The sequence below is a fragment of the Cygnus olor genome, chromosome 24 (genome assembly GCF_009769625.2).
Source record: "Cygnus olor isolate bCygOlo1 chromosome 24, bCygOlo1.pri.v2, whole genome shotgun sequence".
NCBI classification, from domain to species: Eukaryota; Metazoa; Chordata; class Aves; order Anseriformes; family Anatidae; genus Cygnus; species Cygnus olor.
In genome coordinates, this window is record NC_049192.1 from 203,548 (window position 1) to 229,891 (window position 26,344).

The 26,344-nt window shown below is 38.9% G+C and overlaps 3 protein-coding genes across 12 annotated transcripts in view; 1 reads left to right on the top strand and 2 right to left on the bottom strand.

The window, feature by feature from the left end:
* Window positions 1-1,099, bottom strand: part of SYCP1 (synaptonemal complex protein 1) — a 29,011-nt gene extending 27,912 nt beyond the window's left edge. For 6 of the 8 annotated variants that reach the window (XM_040535715.1, XM_040535714.1, XM_040535717.1 and 3 more), the window contains exon 1: window positions 972-1,093. In XM_040535715.1, coding sequence (XP_040391649.1) covers window positions 972-1,079 — 108 coding nt within the window. In that variant the 5' untranslated portion in view covers window positions 1,080-1,093. Of the gene's footprint in view, window positions 1-971 lie in introns of all 8 variants that reach the window. The other 2 variants (XM_040535720.1, XM_040535719.1) reach the window with 2 other exon arrangements.
* On the bottom strand, window positions 300-12,632 carry LOC121059208 (bile acid receptor-like). 2 transcript variants are annotated; one of them, XM_040535722.1, is made up of 12 exons: window positions 12,440-12,632; window positions 9,502-9,604; window positions 7,833-7,959; window positions 6,186-6,551; window positions 5,481-5,621; window positions 4,476-4,615; window positions 4,274-4,378; window positions 4,077-4,176; window positions 2,804-2,932; window positions 2,175-2,291; window positions 1,664-1,777; window positions 300-1,556 (listed from the first exon to the last, which is right to left on the bottom strand). In XM_040535722.1, the coding sequence occupies exons 3-12, from the start codon at window positions 7,894-7,896 to the stop codon at window positions 1,318-1,320; spliced, it is 1,515 nt and encodes a 504-aa protein (XP_040391656.1). In that variant the 5' UTR covers window positions 7,897-7,959; window positions 9,502-9,604; window positions 12,440-12,632; the 3' UTR covers window positions 300-1,317. The 2 variants fall into 2 exon arrangements, with proteins under 2 accessions (XP_040391656.1, XP_040391655.1); XM_040535721.1 differs by lacking the exon at window positions 9,502-9,604.
* A 9,078-nt stretch (window positions 12,633-21,710) lies between these two features.
* SIKE1 (suppressor of IKBKE 1) lies at window positions 21,711-26,127 on the top strand. 2 transcript variants are annotated; one of them, XM_040536049.1, is made up of 4 exons: window positions 21,711-22,139; window positions 22,412-22,554; window positions 24,215-24,328; window positions 24,670-26,127. In XM_040536049.1, the coding sequence occupies exons 1-4, from the start codon at window positions 21,827-21,829 to the stop codon at window positions 24,679-24,681; spliced, it is 582 nt and encodes a 193-aa protein (XP_040391983.1). In that variant the 5' UTR covers window positions 21,711-21,826; the 3' UTR covers window positions 24,682-26,127. The 2 variants fall into 2 exon arrangements, with proteins under 2 accessions (XP_040391983.1, XP_040391981.1); XM_040536047.1 differs by having other exon boundaries at window positions 21,719-22,139; window positions 24,690-26,127.
* The last annotated feature ends 217 nt before the right edge of the window (window positions 26,128-26,344 follow it).

Below are 26,344 nucleotides of genomic sequence, written 5' to 3' on the forward strand. Positions count from 1 at the left end.
AATTTCTTATGGGAAGATTTGTAAAGAGGAACTATAAAACAAACACAGCTGATGTGAAAATGGGATTTCCCATTAATAAATCAACTACCTACTATTTTGAAAGCCCCAAGTATTAGTAATGACTTTGGAACTCTTCTTGCTTCTTAGTTCACAGTGGCTTTTCAAGCTGTTGGTCTGTAGCTACGTTATAGACTATACTGAGGCTAAAGAAGTGGATGCTTCTGATTACAGCTATGAATTTATTAGCTATTGCATGCTTGTTCCCAGCTGTACGGTAAAGGACTCATTAAAGCAAATTATTTTTTTCATATTTATTTTTGCTTTATTGCCAATAGTACTTCTAAAACACATCAGATTAAGTTTTAGCATGAACATTTGACTTCACAAGGTGTTTTGAAAGTCACATAAATTCATCTTGTAAATACTGTAACTCATTTCCTGTCAGCATCATATCTGAATCTAAATGTATTTAATAAGAAGCCTCAACATGAAAAGGTATCTTGTAGAATTCACATAACAGTGCACAGCAACAGTTCATTTTCACTGCACACTTGGATCTGGTGGGACCAATAATTCAAAGCAAGTAAAGGTATGAGTGGTGTATTTGCCACTTACAGTTCAGAATTTACCACATCAAACATGTACGTTTATTTGTCATCGGTGGTGTGGAGTTAAAATACATAGCAGATGCTGGAGAAGACGGTTCTTTCCGTTTTTGACAGGAAAAAAAGTAAAAGCCTTCGAAATTAATTTGAAAACGTTAACACTCTAGTTTCCAGTAAAGTGATCTCGGCGCAGACACTTTCAGGCATACGTACGCTTGTGCGTCGAAGGCTTAGCGCTTTGCCTGGGAGCCCCCCGGGAGCACCGCTCCTCCTGCCTCACCGCCCACAGGCCCCGCGTCGGGGCCGAGCCCCCCACCCGTCCGCCGCAGCCTGGAGAGCAGCACGGCGCCCGGCAGCGCCATTTACCTGACACAGCCCCGCGGCCCGAGAGCTGGTCTGGGGTTTGACTGCAGACACCTGACCGCCGCTCAGGCGCGGCGGCACGAACAATTTAAACGGCTTTCCTTTTTCCATGGCCTCGGAGGCGAGGGCAGGTCTGAGAGCCGACGCCTCACGGCGGACGCCCCGCCGCCCCAGCCGGTCTCCCTCAGCCGGCCGCCGAGGGAGGACACAAAGGCGGGAGGCGAAGGCGCGCGCTCAAAGCGGGACGGGAGGCGGCGGGAGCAGCGCGCGCCGGGCTGCGCGGGGCGGGAACGACGCTGAGGCAAGCGCGAGGCGTTTGCGGCGCTGCGTCGCGCGGAGTCGGCGCGTGCTACTGCAAGTCCCAGACCTCGCAGAGCAGGGAGGTCAGCCGGGGGTCCTTTGTCCTCCACGTCACCAGCACCTCCGCGTGGGTGTGGTTGAGGGTGCGCAGCTCCGTGAGACGCCCGATGAGGCGGGCGAAGTGCTGGGGGTCCTCAGGGTGATGGATCTTGGAGTACTTGTAGAGGATGCCCAGGAGCGGCTCCTGCAGCTCCTCGACGTGCCGCTTGTTCCTCAGGAGGGGGCGGTCTGCGGAACACCGCGGGGCAGGGCGGTTACCGGGCGGGAGCGCGCGGTGGCTGTTGGAGCCGGGCGCGGCTGTGAGGGGGGCGAGGGCCGGTGGCCTTACCGCTTACCTGAAAAAAACACCGTTGTTGCTACAAGCAGGGCGTATTCGGTCTCAGTAACTTTCAGCTCCCCCATGCTTCTGTAGAAGTAAAACAGTGCGGTAATAAACTCCTCGGTTATACCTTGAAAATGAAATAAAATAATCAGAATACTGTTGCATTAGAGATGGGCACTGCTATTATGAATATTCGTCCTAACCTTTTAGAGTTTCAGGCTGTTCCATTATGTGGAATAGCTAGCAGACTTAGCAGCAACGATTCTAATTACTAAAGTAGTAATAAGAAAGTTGTATGGCAGTTCTACCGTGGAGCTTCTGATATAGCTCAGGACCTTATCCTCGGATCTAAGTAAGCAGGAGCGCCAGCTCTTCCCCCGCGGAGATGTCGGGCCCGAGCAGGCTCCTCGCAAGCTCCAGGCAGGGCAGCAGGGGCCGTGGGCACGCTGGCGCTGTGGCAGTGACTAAGAACGCAGCCTGCAATGCAACGGATTTCCAAGTATTTTAAGTCAGGCCTCCAGTACCTGTGGTAGTAGTGGAAGTTGGACTCTCTTCGTTGTGTGATATTTCAATGGAATAAATGTTTTTATCAAGGTTTTGAACATGACAACATGTCGCGTGATCAGGAAGCCTTATATGACCTGGAACAAGAGAGATGACAATTCACAGCCAAGCTTAATATGACTAAATGTTCATCCAGATCTGCTTTGTGGATAGGCACCTAAAACGTGCAATATTTTTATCAGACCTATGCAGGAATAAAGGATTGGTCTTTTTTTGCATCCAGCACTGAGTTTGCTTGTTACATTCCTGTTGGTCAAAATCTCATGTCAAACTTGACACTATAAATAATATGTCGTTAATAAAGCTCATGTTATCCATCCACCCCATCATTTGTTGAAACACTCAAAATGTTTGTTTTCGTTTGCAACTAATGGGAGGGAAGCAGAGATCCAATTAATTTTTTTTTTTTTGTATGCTCTGTGAAAAAAATGCCTCTAGAAGGTATGTGTGCATTACTGATGCTATTCTAAGTACTGCTGTGCTTTAATAGGGAATTACTTGAGATTCACTGAATTAAAATGAATGGAAGTTATTTCAAAATGGCCAAACGCCTTTTGGTGTTTGCAGAAAGCTTATTAGTCCAACTTACTTTCACTTGTTGATGATTGGCACTCACTGATTCTTTGGTTATATATCTGGGCTGAACGCAAAAACATTGCCTCAACTGTTGACCCTTTTAGCAGTGCAATCTGATCTTCACTAGCTAAACTTTCAAATCCTGCAAAGAGAGAGACTTGTTAAGAATCAGTGCTGTGTCTGCCGTTAAGCCCAAAAGATAGGCTGACAGAAATTATTTTTTAATAAATGCATTTACTGAAAAGGAGGAGCCACAGTTAAAAGACATTTGAATGAAACACTAGCTAGTGCTCTTGCAATCTTGCTAGTTTGAACGTTAGAAAAAAAAATGCTGTTGTCAGTGTACAGTGTATAGAAGAATCACAGGAAGGTACAAGTAACAATTTGGGGAATAAGCACAACTTTATAAAAAATCTCTTTGTAACATCTGATCTATGTCATATGCCCTAATGCAATTACATTGCTTAGTGACTGTGGATATTCCCCCTGTCTGTTGATAGTTGATCTTTTAAAAATTATGTTCATCTTTTGATGAATTAGTTATCTGCACATATAATTCAAGAACAAAGGAACTTCATTGGTTCTTTTCTTAATCTTGATCAAAGGGGGAATGTAACATAAGAAAACAAACAAGTCATCTATTCTTTCAGACCTGTTCTATAGTAGTGCTATCACTGATACTAAATAAATTATGTCAAATACTTGCTTTACATGTTGATTGACTTTTGTCAATGAGTTTTGCAACTTAAAGGGTAATAAATTATCATCCCCCTGTCAAATGTTATTTTGTCAACTTTACATTGAAATGCAGTGAATTTAATTGCATGTTCTCTTGTTCTTGTATTATAGGAAAATATGAATAGGAGCACCTGGTTTGTCCCTTGTGTTCTGACTTTGCTTTTGAAGGAACGTCTATTTTATCTTTGATTCCAATAAATTGCAAACTGAATTGGATTTCAGACAGTGTGTTAAAACAGTAACTCACTCAGGATAGCATTTTGAAGTCAAAGTGCTATCAGAAAAATGGGTCCCATGTCAGGAAGGGAAAAGAAATCTAATCATAAGCTTTTGAAGAAAATGCTTCTAACTTTTTCTCATAATGAATAAATGGTAATCCTGACTGTTAGTGCTGGAAGATCAAACAGTCAGTTAAATGAGAGTTTTCTTAAAGCCTATATTTTTCTCAGATTCATGCCACCAGTATGGCTTATAATGCACTTAAAAAAAAAAAAAAAAAAAAAAAAAAGGTCAGGTGACTGTAACATTTCCCAAAGGAAGAAACTTACCTGGGAGTCTTTTTGTGAAATCCACTAGCACTTGTACATGGACAACTGCCGTCTCAGAGAGACGGAGAAAACTTTCCTCAGGACTTGCAGTTTCTTGCAGCTGCATGAAAGAGCATTTATACATTTGATATAACCAAGATAAATTGCTTAGGAAAATACTAACTCAGTAATGTGGGGTGATCGTTCTGTATACGTACAAACTTTTTTGCTTCCTCAAGGGGAATCATATATTTTTGGTGTGCTGCTACAATGTGGTCAAGAAGTTGATGTTCCCCTGGAGTAAGTTCCATCTTCTCTGGAATCTGTTTAAAAAAAAAAAAAAAAAAAAATCAAATGACAATGAGTTAAGGCAAACATAAATGATAAAAAAAATATATTTTAAATGGAAATATATCCCACTTTTCCAGATCTTGTTGTAGATGATACATGCTTACTATTCAGTCTCTCATCTTCCAGTTTTATGTTGCAAAGAAAACTGCTCTTTTGTTTGAAATTCTTCCTGAGTCGCTTTGACTTACACTGTACTTCAGTCAGCAAACCTGTGAGGCATGGAATTATGTATCAGTGCATATATTTTCAAACAGATTACAATTTGAAATCATTACTGTTATTATGGATAACACAAGTCTTGCATCTCAGGAGCTGTCACCTATAAGGAACTATGCTTCCTAAAGAACACGACAATGTACTGGTGATTCGGTGAGTTACTGTTCAATATCCACCAAAGGCCTGAGCGTTTGCCGTCTTATGTTATCTTGCTTATGGCTCTGTGACATGAGCATGAGAATTTTTCACAAAAATTTTGTGCATTTTTTAAATGTTTTGTTTTTCTTTCCAAATACAAAAGTGCATCTGATATGCTTATGACTGTCCTGTAGAGGTGCAGAATATTTAGATTCTTTTTATTTTGTAATGTCTTTTACGAGCAGCCCTCTTAACTTCAGGAGATACTTCCAAGTACTGGTGGTTTCTGCAGATGATGATGCTACAGGTGCCAGACTCCAATGTTAAGTTTTCCTACGGCGAAATAAAGCTTAGACCAATACCACTTAGAATCATTGAATCACTGAGTTTGGAAAAAACCTTTAAGATCATCAAGTCCAACAATCTGCCTAACATTATAAGTCCACCACTAAACCATGCCCCTAAGCACCACACCCACACATCTCTTAAATACCTCCAGGGATGGTGACCCTACCACCTCTCTGGGCAGCCTGTTCCAGTGCCAAACCATCCTTTCCATGAAGAAATGCTTCCTGACTTAAATCCAAACCTCCCCTGGTGCAACCTGAGGCCATTGCCTTGTGTCCTATCACTTAGCTCTACTGAGAATAAGGGATTGACTTTGGAAAAGATTTTATTGGTGATGAGTATTAAAACAGCCAGCATGGAGGGAGCACTTACATTCTGCTAGCATTCCCACAGCTTTACACTTCTTTAAGCGACATTCCTGACACTTCCTTCGCATGTACATGTCCATTTCACAATGACCACCATTCTTACATCGATACACTGCATTTTTGGTTATGCTGCGTCGAAAGAAGCCTACAGAAAAGAATCAGCTTATGAAGGAAACTAAGGAGTTTTATCTCATAATTTAAATAAAGTTTAATTATTTTCTTTATCATGAAAGCATTACCTTCATTTAACATGTAACATGACTTGTTCTTTCTGACTAGTATTGATCACAGTTTTCCTTACCTGATCAGGACAGCTCCCATATAGCATTAATAACACTGAATTAATAGCTTACTAATGACTATTAAGAACAATAATTAGTGAATTATAAATAAAGATCTCTAATAAATGGTCATGAGAAAATCAGCAGCTGCTTAAACAGGTACTATACCAGTGAATACTTCATTGAAAAATTAGTTGTACGAAATGATTTTATTAAATACATACTGTGAAAATGTTTCTTTAAAAAAATGTTATAACAATGTGAACCTTAAGTAAACATGTTAGATAAAGGGTTCCTTAGATAAATTATAATCCTCCATAGAAATGTCACCTTAAAAATTAATGAAATTTCTTTGTTTAAAAGACAGACGTGAAACATTACACTGAGCACTGCGGGGTAAGATACTGTTAAATCTATTTGCCTCTTACCTTTACAACCTTCACAAGTAAGTGCATTGTAGTGATACCCGGAGGCTTTATCACCGCAGACAACGCAAAGTTCTTCCTGTCCCTTCAATCTCAAAGAAGAGTGGTTTAATCTGGGCCTTTTAAGTCCTTGATATCCACTATCATCAAGGTGGGAAGCCATGAAAGGGGGCTTACTTAATTCACAGTTACTGATTATATACTGCCCATCGTTGTATTGGGAGTCCAAGGTATATGTACTGTATTGGGATTGTGACGGTTGTGACTGTAATACTGGAGAAGGAATTTGAACTGCTGAGTATTGACAGTAAGGTGCAGTCTGAAAATCAGTGTCTTGCAGCTGATAATTGATGTGCTCTGGTAAAACATCTAGATAAAGAAAAAAAATGAAAATGAAATAAAAGTCTAGGGAATATCTTGACATCACCAACTGTAAAGTTTTAAAATGTTTCATAGATTAAACATTTAAGCACAAATATTAGAGGAACACATTTTCCTAAGGGCAGTCTGACATATTCTTTTAAGAGGTGCTACCTGTAACTACATCTAAGATTTAAGTTAAATGTAAGATTTAAGTCTGTAAATTTCTTAAATTTCTTAAGTGAAATCTAAAATTTCACTTAAATCTTAGATGTAGTAAAAATGGTTTGATAACTGTTCGGGCAATGTCATGCGGGTGCCACTGGGTTCTTGTTAGTAAATAATTGAATAACAGTTCTCAACTGAGTGTATAGTTACCTTTAGATTTACAGTTAAAGTTGTTTTTATTTACCTATCTGCATTACAGAAGAATATTTTCCCATAGGGAAGTGAATTTGTTAATGAGTGAAATGTTTGTTGTTGATATATATTTCAGGCATAATTTTGAAAATGTGTTAAAATAAGAGTCTGAGAAAGATGTTCCAGAAATTACAGAGTGGTAAAATTTACTTTACTGTGGCAGGAGTCTCAAGTTAAAATTCAGAAGAGTAAAAAGTAAAAGCCTGTTTTATTTAATATTTTTCCATATATAGTCGTTTATAGTTTTGATTTTTTTAGGCAAAATGTATTTACAGAATTATGGGGAAAGCTTTTTCCTGCCTTTCTGGTTGTAGTGTTTTAATTTAATCCACCCTCCCTTAAATGTACACAGCTGTACTGAAGAGCTCGTGCAACAGGAATCGTGTTTCATTCTTGTCTCTGGATTGTTCAAATCTCTGTAAAAATAAGTTACAAGGTGTGTGTTTGTTTGCTTGTTTTTTAAGCAGTTTGGAGGTCCTTTTGTTTTTAATGGACTTTGAGTTCTGCCTTTATTTACCCAGAATCAAATTAGTTATAGCAATTATAATTATATGATACATAGCCATTATCTATTTATAATGCATTTGGAATACTGTAATCAGACATGTATCTTCTTCATGCCAGTCAAAAGAAGACAGCACCAATAATGTTTATATGAAATGATCAGTCAGCATTATCACACCATGTGCAAAAATCTGTATGAGCATAGGTCATATATTGAAATACACTTTCTGTATGGGCTTGGTAGTCAAATGTGTAGCTTCTTAGCTTGTAAAGATACAATTAAAATGAAGAAATTGATGTGAATTCCCACAGACATTCCTTTCACTGCACTGCTTTCTCATGATGTTAAAATTTGGCTTTACTCACCATAATACTGTATGGGCTCAGCAAGACAATACCCATCAGGCACAGTGACAAATGTATTTGCCATGTTCTGCTCCCAGTTTCACTGTTTCATTCACTTTTCTATGTGCTACACTTTTAAGAAAGAGACCTGGAAAAATGCAAACATATGAGAAACATCACATGACAAAGAATTGCTGGGTAGGCTTAGCTACAGAACTAAAACCAGGAAACTCCAGAATATGAAACCATTTGCAGATCATAAGAAAATTAGAGGTATGTGTAAAGTCACATAATATTTGCAGTGAGGTTGCTTACTGTCTTAATAGTAGGGATTTGGTATAGAATCTGTTCATAAATCTCCAAGGTAAGGTATATTTAGAACTTTTGCTTCCAACTTTACGTGAAACCACGTGGGGGGATGAGGCTAACCATTGGTAGATTTTCTAGTTCAGGAAGGGATTAAAGGACCTTCCCTAGGCAGAAAAAAAATTGCTTGCAGAATGAGTAAGACCATTTGCACTGAAGTGAATGTGGTTGATGTTCTGTTTCTGCACAAGAGTAGGTTTATAGTGAATTTGTTTCATTCACTTTATATCTAAATTTGAAGTAAATACAGGAAAATAGCTTGGAAAGGCCATCATAGAATAGCTCTTCTTTCCCAGGTGAACACTCATCTGCACTGAAACATAGTTTTGCCCCAATTAGGCACTGCCTAACTTAGATTCCAAATTTAAGAGCCCATGTTCCTTCATGAGCTCAAAGCCTCCCATGAAGGTCAAAAAAATCAATCCGTTGCTTTTCTCTGTCCCTTCATCATTGCAGAAGCCTGAGCTCCTGGCTGGATGCTTTGACATTCACCATAACAAAGTGTACTAAGAGGTCACAGTGGCAGTTGGTGCAGAATAGCTATTTTGCTTTGAATTCAAAACTATCTTATTTTTCAGTAACTTCCCTTTATAGAAAGGTCCGAAAAATGTGTTTTAAAAAAATCTTTTTGTTTTTTTTTTGGGGGGGGGAAGGTCTATATGGACACTAGCATAAGCTGTGTTTGAGCTTATATAAGAGTAGAGGCAATCTCTGGTATTACTTTAGCAATCAAGTGATACTGGAGTAGGCGTTAAGGTATTAAATAGGAATTATTTTCCATGCCCCCTTTTCCCTCTGTATGTGGGGAATGTGTTCAAGCATCACTGGTTAAAAGTATATTGTATCTGCTGCCCACTAAAGACTTTTCAAGGCACTTTGCCTGTGAACTATTCATAGGCTTTCTGTGAGCAGATGGGAAGGACAATAAAGATGAAAAAGGCAAGTAAGTATTTGGAAGTGAGTAGGCAAATCAAATCCTTACATTAGCAGCAGGGCTCTCTACATCTGCCCCTTGCAGAATTTACAGCAAACTGTGTTTAAAGATCTTCCTTGAAAGACTCACATATTAGATTTTATGCAGTACCTATACCTAGATACAGCTGAGAAAATGAATGTATCATTTCAGGGAGTCTGAACTGAAGTTGTATCCTTAAAGACATATGTCCCTTTCCCCAAAACTGGACATATCTTTGGAACTAAACACTTTCCCTTTGTGTTGCCAGCAAAAGGTGAAAAGATACAGTGAGGATGGAATGCTTTTTTTTTTTTTTTTTTTTTTGTTATCTCTGCTAGTAAATATTTGTTTGAAAGAGAAATGACTCACTGAATCATGAGGTCCTTATCAGTTAGATCAATTTGGCCTGGGCAAAGTCTGCATTTTTCCTCAGAAATGTGTGGAGAGATGTGTTTCTGGATTCCAGTGGTTCCTTTAAATAAAAGTAATAAAAGAATAGAAGCTACAGTAAAATTACACTGATCCACTCTAACACAAATGTAACATCGGGAGTATGAAGGACATACTACCAAATACAAGTTGTTCAGTTAATTAAGTACCCCAAATCTTGCAATCAAACTTTCATATGGCAAGGTTTCCTCAACTTAGGTGATTGTCTGATAATGGATTTGAGGAGTTAGCCCTTCTTACTGATTTTTATGACTAATAATAGCAGCTGCAACCACAGAATTCCCAGCTTAGAATGAAATTATGTAAATTGAAACTTAAACTAAGAGAATGTTATAGCAGTATTAATATTAAATCCAGTGGTTATTTGAGGAATGCTATGCCATCTTGAAATGAGATGTAATGATCATAGTACCTATGTGTATAAATGTTAACTGTTTCATTTTCTGACATTTGAGAATTTAGTGTTAACAAGCTTGTTGTTCTGATATAAAATTGCGTGGAGCCTTTTAAAACAAAAGGTATAGAAAGCAAGATAGGACAGGAAAGCTTTGGTGATTTGTAGGATTGGCTGTCAAAATCACATGTTGCAATTTCTGCCGTACTGAATTATTCTCTCCTTTATATTTGAGTCAGTCAGCAGTAAGGAAGCCTCCTCCAAACTTCAGACATTGCTTAACTGTTGTGATTTTTATATACTAATCTTCCAAAAGTTCAGTAGCCATCCCTAATCCCTAACACCTCACTAGAAATGAACCATGACCTCAGGGACACTTTTTCAGCCCACATATGTGTTCAGTAACCCTTTGCCATGCAAGCAAGTAAATTCTCCATGACCACACAGATGAGCTATGCACTGTGAAGTTGTGGAATGCTTGACAGAATGTAGTATACATGCCCAGCTGTAATTTTCAAAACATAAAACTTGAACAAAATTGAAATCAGATTAGGGGAAGAGCCTTGGGTGTTCTGGTCAATTACAGTCATGCCATTCCCAAACCAAAATATTTTATGCTTTTGTCTTTCATATTTACTCAAAATATAGCTATACTTTTCATGTATGTGTGCTTTAAATAGAGAAAGAAAAAAAAAAACACATCCCCAGATATGATGCATAAAGGTCTTTAGCTTAAAATTCTGTGAAAAAGTGGGAATAACTGAAAACAAAAGAAGCTGCATTTTTAATAACTTGTTTCATAGAATCACAAGTAGTAATACAGTTTTGAGTCCTTTATCAGACATACCAACTTGAAAGTAAATTTCATCTGCATAAAGACGTGCTGTGCCCTGCTTTTCCTTCTTCACAATTACTTCTGAATTGCTATATTTTCATTTGTGAAATCCAGATCGCTTGAGGATTACTTTTTAATTATTATTACTTGAAAAGCCTTTACAAGCTGAGAGATTTTTTCCTTCTTCTGAAGATGTAACCTAGCGTATAAGTTGCTGAAGTATTTTTGAAAATGTTGCACTTTCACAGGTTTAGTTCTGACACTGATCAGTCTTCTCAACTGATAGTGTCCAATATAAGCTGTAATGTATATTGATTCAAAGGGTTAGTTATCCATCTAATACAGAAATTCATCAAGATTGTTAGTAGTCCTAACTGAAAGACTTTTCAGTTAGGCTTCTTTATGGAAGCCATTAAAGAAAAAAAAAGTAAATTGATTAAAGTAGAACAGAATTTCAAAACAATTACTGTTTATTACTATTTATGGGGGAAAAAAAGATGATTTTTATACTCTTTTCTATAAAATACCATTATAAAGTAACATTATCAATCTCTATTATCAAATTTATTAGGATGCAAAACATACTGCTTTTATAAGAGGCTCTGAGGAGCTCTTTAAGAGGTATGTATTGACAGTACTTTAACTGCTATCATAAATATTTTGACAGTTGAGTCATAGGGAAATTTCTTGTTTGCAGGGAATTTTAGGAACTCAAGCTGAAGGTCTACAATATTTATTTAACATGCTGTGTGGCATGTTAATGAACACGTAGTGTAACTAGGCAGTACATTTCAATCTCTGTTGTAATCACAGTACTTTTTTGCTTCTGGAAAGCATAGCTTAATTTTCTAGTTTTATTTTTATTTTTTAATGTGTGAAATTTTAACCTAAAACTGAAAAAAAAAAAAATGAGCACAATCAGTGGCTACCATGTGCAATGCCACGTGATAGATTCAACTTCACTCAAGCAATTCACTAATTACATCTGTAATTAAAGAGTTATTTTGCAGGGAAAGATCTAGGATCACTTGATTGATCGATCCCATATGCAGCTAATATACATTATTAAAATTTCAGCTGTTTCTCCCAGATTTAAAGTGCTACGAAGCTCCCCAAAGCTTCTGTCTGAAGAAAATCCATTTTTCTTCCCATTAAATATGTTCCTTTCTTGTCATAAAATAACCTTCTGAATATTTTCTGTAATAGATATGGTTTATTTCACTAATTGACTATGTTCCAATTTTCTTGAACTGTTGGGTTTTTTTGAATTATTACTTCATGAATATTTGTTGCAAAGGTGTATTTTATATACATGTATATTGTAAAGTAAGAGGTGAGAGATTGTTTGAAACCTATGGCTTTCCTAGTACTTTGGAGAAGGGAAACAAATAACTGAATTTAAAAGTTATTTCATTCTGTATGTTAAATGAAATGCTGTTGGAACAAGTTCTTGACAACTAGGATACTTAATTTAAAAGTGCACGTTTTCTAAACTAGTTTAGTCAGTAGTTTAAAAAGAAAATCAAAAATCCACAATGCCTGAAATATTTTCACCTGGCAAATTGATTCATGGCTATAGCAATAGTTTATAATCCCAGAGCATCACGAGAAGTAAATTAAATACTTACAGTAGTTCCAGAGCAAGTCCGTGTGGCTGTAGCAGTGATCCTAGCTCTGAGTCCAGCTGGAGCAAACTGGGCCTTTTCCCTATTTATCAGTTTCTGTGCATACACTGGCTCCAGACGCTCTGCAGAGCAATGCTGCGGCTCTGAGACACGAACTTCCCACACAGCCTTTCCTGGGGTCGAAGCAAGGGCAGCTGCAAGACCACATAAATCAAATAATAACTGGGTCATCAGGGACAGGGGCCATGGGGACCTTCACGTCACTGTTTCCCAGAGTTCTCCCTGTCTGATTACAAAGTATTTTGCTTTCTTGGTAGAATTTAAAATTCTTCCATTATGATTGCTTAACATTGACATGCCCGAGTGTTAATGGATGATGTTCATTACTTTGGCAGGGAAAATATTGCAATAACATTATTTTGATATATCTACATGACATAGTAATTGAGTTAGGAAACAGTTGATTAGGTCAGTATTTTGAAACACAAAACACTTACCTTGTTCTACGTCTTCTAATTCTGATATACCTGTGCAGATGCAGAACACAGGATTCCTGCATGCCTCTATAACAGGCAATGATTTGTTAGCAAATTTTGTGGCCACTAATTTTGCAAAAATTCATTCTTAAAAAAAATAGAAGTATTTCCATTATGAATAAGTTCTAGTCATTTAATCATTACGATTTGGGGTTGGAGTTTTCATCATGTCCTAGATGTAAGATGTGGTCTTTTGGTTAGGGCATGCCCTTTTTAATCACACTGTCATTAAACTTGCTGCCTAACATGATGCACAGCAGGCTGCAAACGTTTAGTTAATAAGACCAGGAGGAGGTCACCTTTCTTCTGTATAGGAGCAATTCTCGATTAACCCCAGAAAAAATGTTTCTGTTGTATACTTCACAATTTACATGGCAAAGGGAAAAATTCCTGTCCTGTTGGGTTTCTTACTGCAGTCACTTAAGATAGCCTTCTGGAGACAACAGGTTTTCATAGATCTGTGGCATAATACACAGCAAACTGGCATTACCATTCAAAGGAGAGCCGTGTTTGTACTCCATAGGCTCCCAAGAAGTGCATGTTACTTGTTTCTCTGTATTCTTGCACCATTTGGGAATCTGTGACTGAGTCTTTGGAGGTGGAATTGCTGAGCTTGGCTTGCAAGAGCAAAAAAGATTGACTCACAAATGCTATATTGATCATCTTACAGGGTTGTTTTTTGTTGTTGTTTTTTTTTTTTTAGCTTTCAAAAGCTTTGTATTGATCATGTGTGGTGATGGAATTGGAATGCATAGATTATGAAGTAGGGACAAAGATAACAATCTTGCAAATGTAATTTGTCAGCATTTATCTTCCCAGTAAAAGCAAACTTACTCAGCAGCTAAGATGTCAAAAACAACAACAATAACAAACAAACCCACCTTTAATAGTAAAAATGAAGAGCTTACAGTTGTTAAAACGGATATTTTTCATAGCATTTCTTTCACAAATACCATTGGCTTTTTCATCCATCTTTTCAGCCTTCCCAGTGAAAGCTGAAAAACAAGCAAGGCTTTATCATGTTATCTTTAAGTACTACTGACTTTTAAAGTTTTTTGGTTGGTTGGTTGGTTTTTATTTTGTGATAGAAGATAGTTTACTGGTAAGCTATTGAAATATACCAATGGGATGTGGGTATTTAAAACCTATTGACTTCAAGAGACTTAAGTCTGGAAAAAAGGTTTTTAGAAGATATCTAATCCTGATTCTGCTCAGTGCTATAAAATCTAGTGGATTGGGAGTAAATTAAGTTGCTAAAAGATGTATACAAGAACCTAAAACTTAGTTGGAGTAGAAATTAACTAGAGTGCCATGTTAAGTATTAGCCCATGGCCACTTACTTCAACCCACATGCCATCTTTGTAACTGTGGTAATAAAACTATTTTGCACAGTCATACAGTGATTCAGACCAGAGAACTAGTCCATCTTAAGTACATATATTTTAAATTATTTTAACAGATCAGTTCTATTTAAAGCTCATCATGACAATAAAAATGGAAGACCTGAGAGCCCACTTGACCACATAAAGAAATGCTGCAAAGAAGAGAAAAATAAATGTTTTTTCCATGCTTTTAAAGAATACAACAAGAAATAAAAAGCTTATTTAGGAGTAAGGAAGATCTAATTTAGGTTCTAGAGATAACATTTATGGCAGCAAAAATAACACCAGTATAAGTTGCCTGTACAATCTTCATCACTGGAGACTTTAAAAAATGAAGTTGGGCTACATCATAAATTAAGAATTGTTCTCTCAGAGTTATTTTGGTCTGTAAAGAGGAGAAAGGATTTTTGATATGTCTTCTAAGTCTCTGATCAGTAATGTGCCTAATGTCTTTTAAATAGGATACTTCAAACATGCTTTACTAGAGATAAGTAAAAAAAAATGTTACTCATAGATACAGACTGAAAATATTATCTGAACAAGCTCCTGTTCTAAGTGGAAATCCAGAAGTGCCACTGAGGTGGAGAATAAGGTGCACGCATCATCAGTCTGGCCTGAGCACCTTACATTGCACTGCTTTTGGAGTCTCATTTCCTTCACTAGTGTAAACTGTGAACTTATGCATGGCCTAATCTACATAGAATGTCTGCCTTAATGCAGTTAGGTCTAAGATTTTTTTGAGTGCTGAAACTGCAGATCCAAAGAAATCTTGCTTACATCGTGCCTGTTGAAAGATTTCATTTTCAGGATATGCAGAATTCTGCATTCATCGGAACTAGCGATTCTCAATCTCTGTAACTTGCTTGGTGTTTGAATAGTTAAAGGAAATTGTATCTACTCCAGCTGGGTCTTCTCTACATAACTGACCCATTCAGCTTGATCTGGTATTGGATTGTTTACGTAACTTCAGTAATTAACCACTATCAACCTCATTAATGAAACATAAACCGCCTCTTCTGCTCGTTTATTAAGCATTTGTCAAACAAAACTTAAACAAATGGCAAAATCTCAACAAAGTAACAGTCCTTCAAAAGCTACTGGGACTCTGACTACAAGTCATTATGGTCACTTTGTTGCTGTTTTTCAGTAAAATTTAAACAGAAGTGATGGCGTTGTCTATTGCTTTTGGCTAACTTCTCACAAAAACATCTGAAGTCTGTCACATGAGGGCAATGATGCCTGGACAACTGTTTTGGCCATTTCAGTGCAAAATACTGATGTTCCAGTTCATTACTGTAAATCATTAACTGATGAAAGCAAGAGTCAAATACTAAACAACTGAGATACTTTGGAAAACTAATTGCTAATTACAGTATTTGTTGTTATATGTGAGTTAAAGGTTATGTTGAAATGTAGATTATTTTCATTATAGGATTAAGTCTCTCCTGCTTGTAAACTGTTCTGAATGATATTAAGGAGAATATTAACAAAAAGCTTATGTACTAAAATGCTCAAACTCAAGCTTTACTTATTTTTGACAAATAAAATCATTTAGAGGTAAAAAATACACTGGCAGACTAATGCCAATAATGTCGTGTTCTAAGAGCTACTTGCATTTAGAATTTATTGAAGAATTAATGAAAAACCTGCAAGCTTTCTGTTTGCCCTCTGTTCTGGATTATTTATTGATATTCAAAATGTGCAGTGGTTCTGGCACTGTTACAATTTCCTGCATGGCATGAATGAACCTCAGTCCTGGCTGAAAAACAGTGCAAAGCCTCATGATGGACCTTTTTTGGATGTCAGTGTTATCTTGCCCTTCTGGCTCTCAACAGAGAGAAAGATTTAGTTTGAATAGGATGTGTATCTGTTGTATGTGGTAGTTCTGATTGTGGGATCACACATTTCAAGATAATATCAGGTCCAGAAGCTACAGTAGTAAGAATTTGTCCCTTTTTGTATTCAGCACATTCACCAATATTTTGTATGCAAAACATTAGGTCAGGCAAAGGAAGCTTGTGTGGGAACAGTATTAACCTGTACGTAGCCATCAGTAAGGAGAAGGGCTGCAAAGAACAGAAGAGGCATAGGATTGTCTGTCAAATTTGACTTGGTTTGATTTATGTTATTATTAGCCTAAACTGTAATTAACCTAGATGTTTGAGACTTGCTTTTTTGACATGCCTTTTAAAAATTATTTTATTTTTATTTTTTTTATTGTCAGTATCTGCCTCTTTTGCCTGCAATGGAGATATTGCCTTTGTCAGTTCACTTGTGATCTTTATAGGTCAGTGCCTATCTTTTCCTGCATACACATATGGCCTCTGTTGGCTAGGGCCCCAGCCAGACTGAATTGCTTAAGATCCAAGTAATACTTCCAATGATGAAGATTTTTTTTTTTTTGAGATTTTCAATTCAAGATTTTTTGATGAAGATTTAAAAAAAAAAAACTATTTTTTAAAAAAATCTATTTAAAAAAAAATCTATTTGTATGACAACTTCACAAGTTTTAAACATACTAATTTTTGTAACCTCAAGAACAAGGTTTGTTTGTCATTTCCTTTAAGCACTGGTTTGCAAAGCTTTTATCTTTTGTACATACAGATTTTTAAAGCAGTACAGTAATTCGCAAAAAACAAGGAGTAGTAGTCTTCATAAAGCAAAACAATATGTTTCAGCAGAGAAATGAGAGCGAGACTAGCCAAGGAAATTTAATCAAGCAGTACCTTTCAACCTGAATTTATACAGATTTCAAACATGTTATTATTCAGCTATTCTCCCAAAAAGGGTGACAGGGACAGGGCGATCTATTACATAGTGAACAGCTCCTCTTTAGGATAGAGAGCATGTGTTCATCATGTTAGTTTAGTGTTCAATAATATAAGGACTCTTCTGTTTTACATCATATGTATTGGAAATATTATCATGGTAAAATCAGTAGAGAAAAAAATGTGTAGAAGATGAAAGTCCTCATTAAGTTCTGAAATACTTTAATGGGATGAAATAATGGGAGACCACATCAGACCAGGAAGAAAAACAATTCTGATTTTCTTAGGGTGATTTTTTCTTAATCTTGGAAGTTGTTGCAAAAATCTTGGGGATAATTAAATACTTGACTTACATTGAATTTTAATGAGAGGCCCAAACTGGTTTAAACTACTTTGAAAATCTCAAGACAGGCTGCAAAATGTTTCTCTTTGTTCTGTGCATTCGCTTAAGCTTGGTATGCAGTGAAGTCCCCCTACCTCAAAGTACAATAGGAACTAATAACCCTGTACATGCAACACTAACAGAATGCATGGATATCCTTATGTCTCTGCCTTTCAATTCCCTGTTCCAAATTCATATGCTTCCCCTTGGTAGAAGGACCAATATTTATCAATAAAATGCTCCAGTGAAACAGTATTCAGCAAGGCACGATGTGAAATAAAATAAAGATAACCAAAACTCAATTACAATCTCCTGCAATGATCTCAGAATTTATAGTTCAAACAGAACACTTGCAAATGTAACTTTACACATTGAGATTCTTAAGTCATTGCACATCTTTGCAGGTCAGCAAAGAGAAGCCAAGTCCTGGACCTGATTTGCACAAAGGACAGTATCTTGACACTCAGTGTATTAAGCATTACAAAAGAATTATTGTGGAATCCATTAGTCAGCATTTTATCAGCAGAGGAGTCTTGCCTCTGAGAGACTAAAATAGTTGGTTATATCAGTTTATTGATGATAATGTTTTCCCTTTCTTCCAAGCTGCATTCCATCTGATGGACATTTGTTTTAATAGTAAAAAGAATATTAGACTCATAAATGTAAATGCTATGGTGCAATGGGTGACTCTTCAGATTTATCAAAGCAGGAAAATTAAGATGAATTATGAGACCGAGCTTCGTAGTAATATCTTGCCACAGAATGTCTGTTTTACACAACAGTAATCCACCTTGAAGTATAAGCTAGGAAGTACAAAAAGAGGATTCACTTGGCCTCCTGGTCTATGAGTCTCTGTGCTACAGATTTTGTTGAGAGCAATACTGGTGAAGCTGTGACAGTAGATGATGATTAATATGTTAACACCATCACTTACTTTTAAAAGCAAACAATAAAACTGTTGGAGTGTGTGAGACAAGTCTGCTTTGCTTTTTAAGCAAGCGGTAACTGCTGAATTATGTGACAGTTAGACACCAAATTTGTCAAAGAAGGACTTGTAATGGAAATGAGGAATATCACTTTTAGCTTTGGAAAAGCCAGTCTCTGCTGCATTACTATGTGACTCGTGCTTTCAGAGACTTGGCCAACATTTGTTGAACTGTGCTGATCACACTCATGACTAACATGATTTTACCCCAAACTCAAGAATTCTCCTAAAAAATTGTCTTTTATTTATATATTTCCAGCATTTAGATGCCCCTGAATCTCTGTCACAGATGTTGCCTTTTCCTACTGGTCACTTCCTCTGTGCATTTTTATCTGTCATTTACTCCATTGCCACTTTCTGGGTAAGTTAAGGGCATTACCTAGTGCAAATTGTTTTAACATCCTCAGGACCAATGCCTGAACTCATCCCAGATTTAGACATTATGTTGTGCTGAGGATTCTGTGCTATTATCAGTCCCTTTAATCACTCTTTCCGTGCTTCTGGTCTGTCTAGAGTCTTCCCCTTTTTGATTCTCCTACTGTGAGCAGGAGTCTCCTAATGAACTATACTCAGAAACGTTATCTATTTTATCACAGAAATACTAGTTATGATTTTTCCAAGATGGCCTAGAAATGTTTTTGGTTATGTAGCAGCTTTGCTGTTTTGGAGAGCTTTAGTATCTCCTATCTAGCATATACTTTTCCTGCTAGAACAAATCCATGTTCTGTTTGACAAAATACAGCCATGTGGTTAAGAGTTATTAAAAGCATTAAAGCATTAACCTCTAGTAACCTCATTTTTCACTTTGTACACATACATAAGTGTTTAATCGAATTAAAGTTAAACACTAAAATGTTTGAGAGGCCAAATTTATACATTCTCTTCAGTTTATACAGAACTGATGTGATAAGCCAAAGAAATTAAAAGACACCACTACTCTGAAAATGCTCATCCGTTGATTTGTTTAAGCGCTGTTGCTACATACTAGAAGTTCTGGTGACAAGCATTCCCAGCATTTAAATCAAGGAGCTTTGTCCTACTAAGATCTGATCTGTGTCCTGGCGCCACACTAGCTCGTTCTACTGTCCTTTGGAAGCTGAACAAATGATTGTGTTAAAAGATTTGCTGAAGAGGGAGTGAGCCACATCCTTGAGTGAGAACACATGACTAAGTGCTCTGTGGTGGTAGTGTAGTAGACTCCATCTTCTTCCCATTCTTCAATTTCATTTCAAGCAGTCAGAATCCCATGGAGGGACTGCACCAATCCTGAAGTGTAAGTCTGATGCAGCAGTGCTGACGCTTTCATCTCCTGTGCTTGTCTCCACTCGGCACGAAAGGCCAGGATGTTATTTCTGAAGCCTAGGAAAACTGAGTTTTTAAATCATAAAACACTGCCCAAAGGCAAGTAGAAATGCAAGTAACAGAAGAGGCCAAAAGCAGATATTGAGACATACAATGTAGGTGCAGCTTCTGCTGAGGCGCAACAATCATTCATGCAGCATAGGACAGGTTGTTTCTTTAGCTGATTTCCTAGTAGATGTGAATTGGAATTTCTAGTGCTACATTTCTGAACAGTGCGTTGAGGGCCTGCCTCCTGTAAAACAGAATTAGAACCTTAGAGATTGCATATTTGGTGTCACGTTGAATATGGTGAAAGGCAGGAAAGATACTCAACTGGTACATATATATCATTCCATGTAAGTGTAACAGCTATTCCTGTGTGGCTGCTCATAGGCACTGAGAAAATTGACGTACTGGCAGAAGCTTTAAAGGCAGCCATGAAGCTGGAAGAATAGGCAGAGCAAAGCAACAGCAGGTGCTGAACTGCATGGGTGGGGTCATTTGAGGATGTAAGTGCAGGGACAGACAGTGGAACGAGGAATGAGCATTGGCTGCAGCTTAGGGATGTCATGTCCATCTTAGGCCAGACCAAGCTTTTGCCCACTGGTTCCATAACCAGAATTATAAAGAAAATAGTTTAAGTTTTCCAAATGTTCACAAATCACCCATCGTGAAAAAAAAACTCTGAAAACAACTAGTCTAAACTTTTTACTAGTCTTTAATAGGAAGAAAAATAGGAAGGCCTAGAAGAGAAAACACGCAATAAAGCATGGTCTAGACCTTTACTTCCGCAGTAATTAGTATAAAGCAGCATTACATTGCCCAAATTTACAAAATGCATCTCTTGTACTTTACTAATTAATCAGAGTCTGATGAAATAGTCCCAACACATCTGCTTACTCTATTCTATTCTGGATTGTATGAGTGCTATGAAATTGTTGTTTATATAAAATTATCTTATTCAGCACTTCTTCACTCCGCTTGATTATCTCTGGGATCATACAGGAACTTTTATTTGATAAAGCATCATAAATATTTCTCTTGGGTCTGTCTCAACGAGGATGTAAACTTGAAAGATGACTCAAGGTAGCAGGAGTCCTGCTAAAACATTATTGTTGAAAACACTGACAATAAAGTTGGTAATATTAAACAAGTTAATTAAAAAAAAAAAAAAAGTGGCACAAGGTTACGTTTTGCATCAAGGACATCAGAGATCTTTAACAGTAGTTTTAGTTAGCAAATAAATAACAAAGAACCAAGTCAGCATTACAAAGCTTGTTATTTTAACTTGAGTAGAGGATGTTTACTGTTAAAAGGGACAAACAAGAATATTAGATAAGAAGACAGCCCAGCAGACCTCAGCTCAGAATTTATCACACACCGCTTAAGGGAGTATTTAAAAAGATAACCGGGACCGCCCTCGGGTCAGGGACGGCCGCCCTCCTGCAAACACAGCGCTCTGCACAGAGCAGCTTTCATTTCACACGAAGCCCCCCGCCAGAGGTTTTCCACCCGGGCCTCCTTGCCATCTGAAAGCAACGTCGTGAGCCTCGGGTCACCGCGTTCGGAAGCAAGAACCGTTGAGACCAGCTTGCCCGCAGCGTTCCGGCACGGAGAAAACCCGCAGCCCCGGGCTCTGCAAACCAAGGCGCGCTACGAGGCCGAAGCCGCCAACCTGAGGCGCGCCGGCCCCTAACGCCCTTTCCGTTGTGTCTGCGCCCCGCTCCCCCCACCCAGCACGGCAGAACCGCCAGGGGGCGGCGCGCTGCGCTCCCGGCCTGCCCGTGCCGTGGCCGCCAGGGGGCGGCAGCGGCCGAGGCGGCGCTCCCGGGCGGGGCCGCGCCTGCTCCTCGGCGGCGCGGGGCGGGCGGCCCGGAAGCGGCGGCGGGGCCCGCGGGCGGTCCGCGGCGGCCGGGCTCGCACGTGCCCGCTCCCGGCGGCGGGCATGGGGCCGCCGCCGCGGGGGTGAGGAGCGCGGCTCGCCTCGGCGCGCGCCATGACCTGCACCATCGAGAAGATCCTCACGGACGCCAAGACGCTGCTGGAGCGGCTGAAGGAGCACGACACCGCGGCCGAGTCGCTCATCGACCAGTCCGCCGTGCTGCACCAGCGCGTGGCCGCCATGAGGGAGGCGGGCGCGGCGCCGGCCGAGAAGGTGAGCGCGGCCGGCGGGGCGGCAGGACCCACAGCGGCGGCTCGGCCGGGCCGGGGCGCTCCGGCGGATGGGGCGGACGCGTCCCGGCTGCGGCCACACGCGCTCCTGTCCCAGGAGAACACGCAGATCCGCGACCTGCGCCGGGAGAACCGGGGTGAGCCTGGCCGAGGGGCTGGGGGGGGGGAAGCCCGGGAGCGCGGCGGGCGGGGGGCCCGGGGGCGGGCGGGCGGGCGGGCGGGGGCCCCGGGAGCGCGGCGGTTCGGCATCGGCTGGCCGGGGGGGGAGGCCCGGCGGCCGGCTCCCCAGGCCCGCGAGGAGGCAGCGGGAGTCCAGCGAGCGGCCGGCACTGGGGACCCCTGGGCGTCGGCCGTCCTCGTTGTGGGGAACTGCTGTCAGCCCGCGGCAACGCCGTGCTGTGTTTTGCAGCGCTGTGGATCTCGCTGGAGGAGCACCAAGACGCGTTAGAGCTCATCATGAGCAAATACAGAAAGCAGATGTTACAGTTAATGCAAGGGAGAAAAGGCGAAGATGCAGAACCGGTCTTGAAAGTTCATCAGGCTAATTCTGTGGTAAGGTGGGAACGGGGGCAGAAGAGGGCACGAGAAACTTGTTCACTTTTTCTTGCGTGCTTTCATAAAACCTTTTCCTTGCATGGAATGTCTCTGCTCCAAAACACGTTTTCTGAAACTCTTGTCTCTTTGGTATTTTTTTTCTCTATTCTTTTTACAGCATAAAAGTTATGACAGATGTCACAAAGGACACTGAAAAGCGTAAGCCTTTTGTGGCCCAGTTGAAGGCTCATTGTCTGTACACTAGATGGTACATACCATGGATTAATCCTTAATGTCGTTGTTGCCACTTCAGAGAAGCACACGCATCAGAGTTGTTATTGTTCGATAGTTGTAACAAAGGAAGAAGAACCTCCAAAATCTCTGTTAGCTGCCATATGTTTAGGTCTTAAGAAATCATCATTTCCACTTGCTTTTTACTCAGTGCAACAGACTAAAAGTGTACCTTTGTTCATGTCTTGACTTCGGCGGTGCAAGATGGCTACTGATAACTGTTGGTTGGTTTACATTTAGGTGCCAAATAATAATACAATACGTTAGCTATCTGATTAAGGCTTATTAATTTAGGGATTTGTTAAAATACATGTTTACGTGATTGGAGAATAAGCAAGCTGGTTCAACCTAAGATTTCATATTTTTTTTTAATTGCAGTTGGATTCAGTCAAATTCTTTGTAGTGATATCTGGCAATTCATTTCTTCTCTGTTTTGTGTTGCTTAAGTCTTCTGAAGTTAAGTAGTGTAGTAACTCTTGTTTCCATTGCTTGCCTAGGTACACCAATTACTCTGTCCATCAAGACTTAATATTTGAGCAAAGCTGTCATTGTTCTCAGGCACTGCTTTTGCATCATGGTAGTGCCACAGTAATACCAAGATGAAAAGACTGGAGTAACCTCTTACACTACAATGGAATATCCCAAGATTGTTTCAACATCTAAGCAAAATCTTCACTTCTTGTGAATTATTGATATTTTTGTGTTTACATATTTGAGTTCCTCCTTAAATATGATATGTTGAAATTGAATGTGCTTCGGATAGGAACTAATATTGTATTACACATTGGAATTTTTCTGTGTTCATTAATGTGCGTTTCTGACCTTCAACAAAATGCATCTTCCAAAGGATTAGAACTATTTCTAGACAGATTCTGTTAAAAAACATCCCAGTAGACTCTGGTCTTTTGCTTGGCTTCCTTTTTTTTTTTTTCTCTTCCTTCTTAGATGAGACTGTTTACTTCATTTTTTAATTTAGTCTTGAAGTCTTACCTGCTTTTTATATTAGATGTTCTTAAAAAAAAAAGTCAGGCTTTCCTAACGCAACAATGTGAAACTTGCTGCACACTAATTCTGTTCACCTGAATCTATTGTCTCTGTCCTTCTCACACTTCAAATGACTTCCATATTGGCATGTAAGGGTGCCTTCTGTTTTGCTGACTGATGTTATTCTATTCACTGCTTTCATTGATGACTGATAGTAGTGGACAATGCGGTACCTGTCTTGAAATGTTGTATAGGTTAGAAAGGATTGCAGGTTCCTGGAAGGAAAGGATTAAAATTGAAAATAGTCCAAAACTAAGAAGTTGAAAGTAGTTTACTTGCAAGGAATAAATTGCTACTGCTTTTGCCTGAACATATTGAATGTATTATTTTTCATGTCTTTCAGGAAATTGAAAGTCAGATAGATAGAATATGTGAGATGGGAGAAGTGATGAGAAAAGCTATACAAGTCGATGATGATCAGTTCTTTAAAGTTCGGGAGAAGCTGGCTCAGCTGGAGGTAAGAACCAATATAATTGCTAAGAGATAGATCAAAGTTTTGGAGTCTCTAGATCTGCTCTGGGGTTTCTTTTTGTGTGTCGGGGATTTATAACAATCAAATTGGGACAAGGGTGGGTGGGGTTGGGAAGTAAGGAACGGGGTCCGTTTATTTTCAAGTTATTGATGTTTCAAGCATCTTAAAGAGAGAAGTTAAAGATATGCTTCAAATGATGTGGTTTCCCTCTTGCTAGCACCGCATTAATGCATGTGTTACAACATCAGTTTTATTTAGTGGTGGTGGAGTGGGGCTACTTAAAGGTTATAGACCTTTAATTGTGAATTAGCTCATTTCTATTTCAGCAAAAATATTGATTTTGCAGCTTGAAAACAAAGAGCTGCGCGAACTATTGTCAATCAGCAAAGAATCTTTTGAGGTGGGGAGAGAAGATCTGCCTGACAGTGAAGCTTAGGTTACAAAATGATGTTACCTCCAAATCTTTACTTCAGAGACTATTATGAAATCACCCAACAAGGAAGGATGGTTTGTAATTTGTTCTTTCAGGTGATTCCTTTTGTGTTTGTTTTATCTTTCAAAATGTGTGGCCTGTTTTCTCTGCATTTGTCTCAAATTGCATACTCTCGATGGCAGAAGCTTGCATTGCTGCTCTGTCTTATTAATTGCAGCATACAAATGCATAACAATGAAGTATTCATGGTGTGTACTCCCTTGTGATAGTTTATTTCTTCTCATGAATGTTATTTTTGATGAGCTTTAGTTAATAATTCCAACGGTGCAGATGGAACATAAATCTACTTTGTCAGTAGCTAGAGAACATAATACTGATTACGGTGGTTTTATTTGATAGAAGGAATAAGAGACTCTTTGAAAACTACATTGTAAATAGTAGGTACGCATTTTGCTTTGCCTGCACAAAGCAGGCACACAGCTTTTGCTTTGCTTTGAAGACCTAACACTCAGTATTTGGCTGGATTAACATTCTTGAACAACTGCTTAGAGGCAGATTGAGAGAATAACAGATAGTCAATAGAGCACTTTAATTAGTAACTCACATGAAGAGTATACTTTGCCTTGATTTAGAGGGGAAGACTGGAGTTAATGACCCTTCCTCACACCTGCATTTTTGAAGGATGTTGCATATGTGACTTTTTTTGTGGGTAGACCTGTTCTGTCTTTACCTGTGCTCCAAGGTATGTGAATACTGGCTAGCTCTGATCCGAAGGCAGTGCAGTCGAGCCAGTCTAGTACACACAGCAGAGAACACGTCATTTTCACATCAAAGCTGTTTGGCCTTACACCACTTCGGACTTCAGGAAGAGTGAACTGTAGCCTGCCTCAAATAGAATAAACCAAAACCAACCACATAGACAGATTTTTAATGTTATATCACAGGTAAGTCTAGTGACAGATGTATTACGTATTTATTGCAAAAACGCTATATTGGGTGAAATTGCAGTGTTGCAGGACTTTTTCAATATTGTGGTATTTTTAAAGGCATTTTAATATAAACAGTTTTGTTCTATTGGTGATCGAAAGAATCCTTCAAGAACAGTAAACATCTTATTTCCTATGTTAAAGTTTTATGCCACTTTTTTTTTCCCAAATGAGAATTTCGATAGATGCAGAAGGTGATTTAGTTCTTTTTTTTTTTTTTTTTAATAAGACATTTCCTTGCAGTCCTTTGGAATATCCAGAAAAATTGTTGAGAAGATACAAGGGATTCTTGTACAGAAGTGTTCTTGTATACAGTTCTTTGTTATTAGAAATTATTTAAGAGGGAATAAAAGTAACTGTGGGCAGTGTTTTCTGAAGTGTATTCTGTTCCGTGAGTCCTGGCAATATTTCTGTCTGTTCTGCCTGTACCCAAATCTTTTTTTTTACCCATTCTCACTTTACCTTGATGCTCGAAAGAAATATTACGAAGACCAAAAATGTTGCATTTGATCTCTTTTAAATTAACGTAATCTGAAGTGTGTGACAATGCTTTTTTACCTTAATTACGCTCGTGTAGTTTAA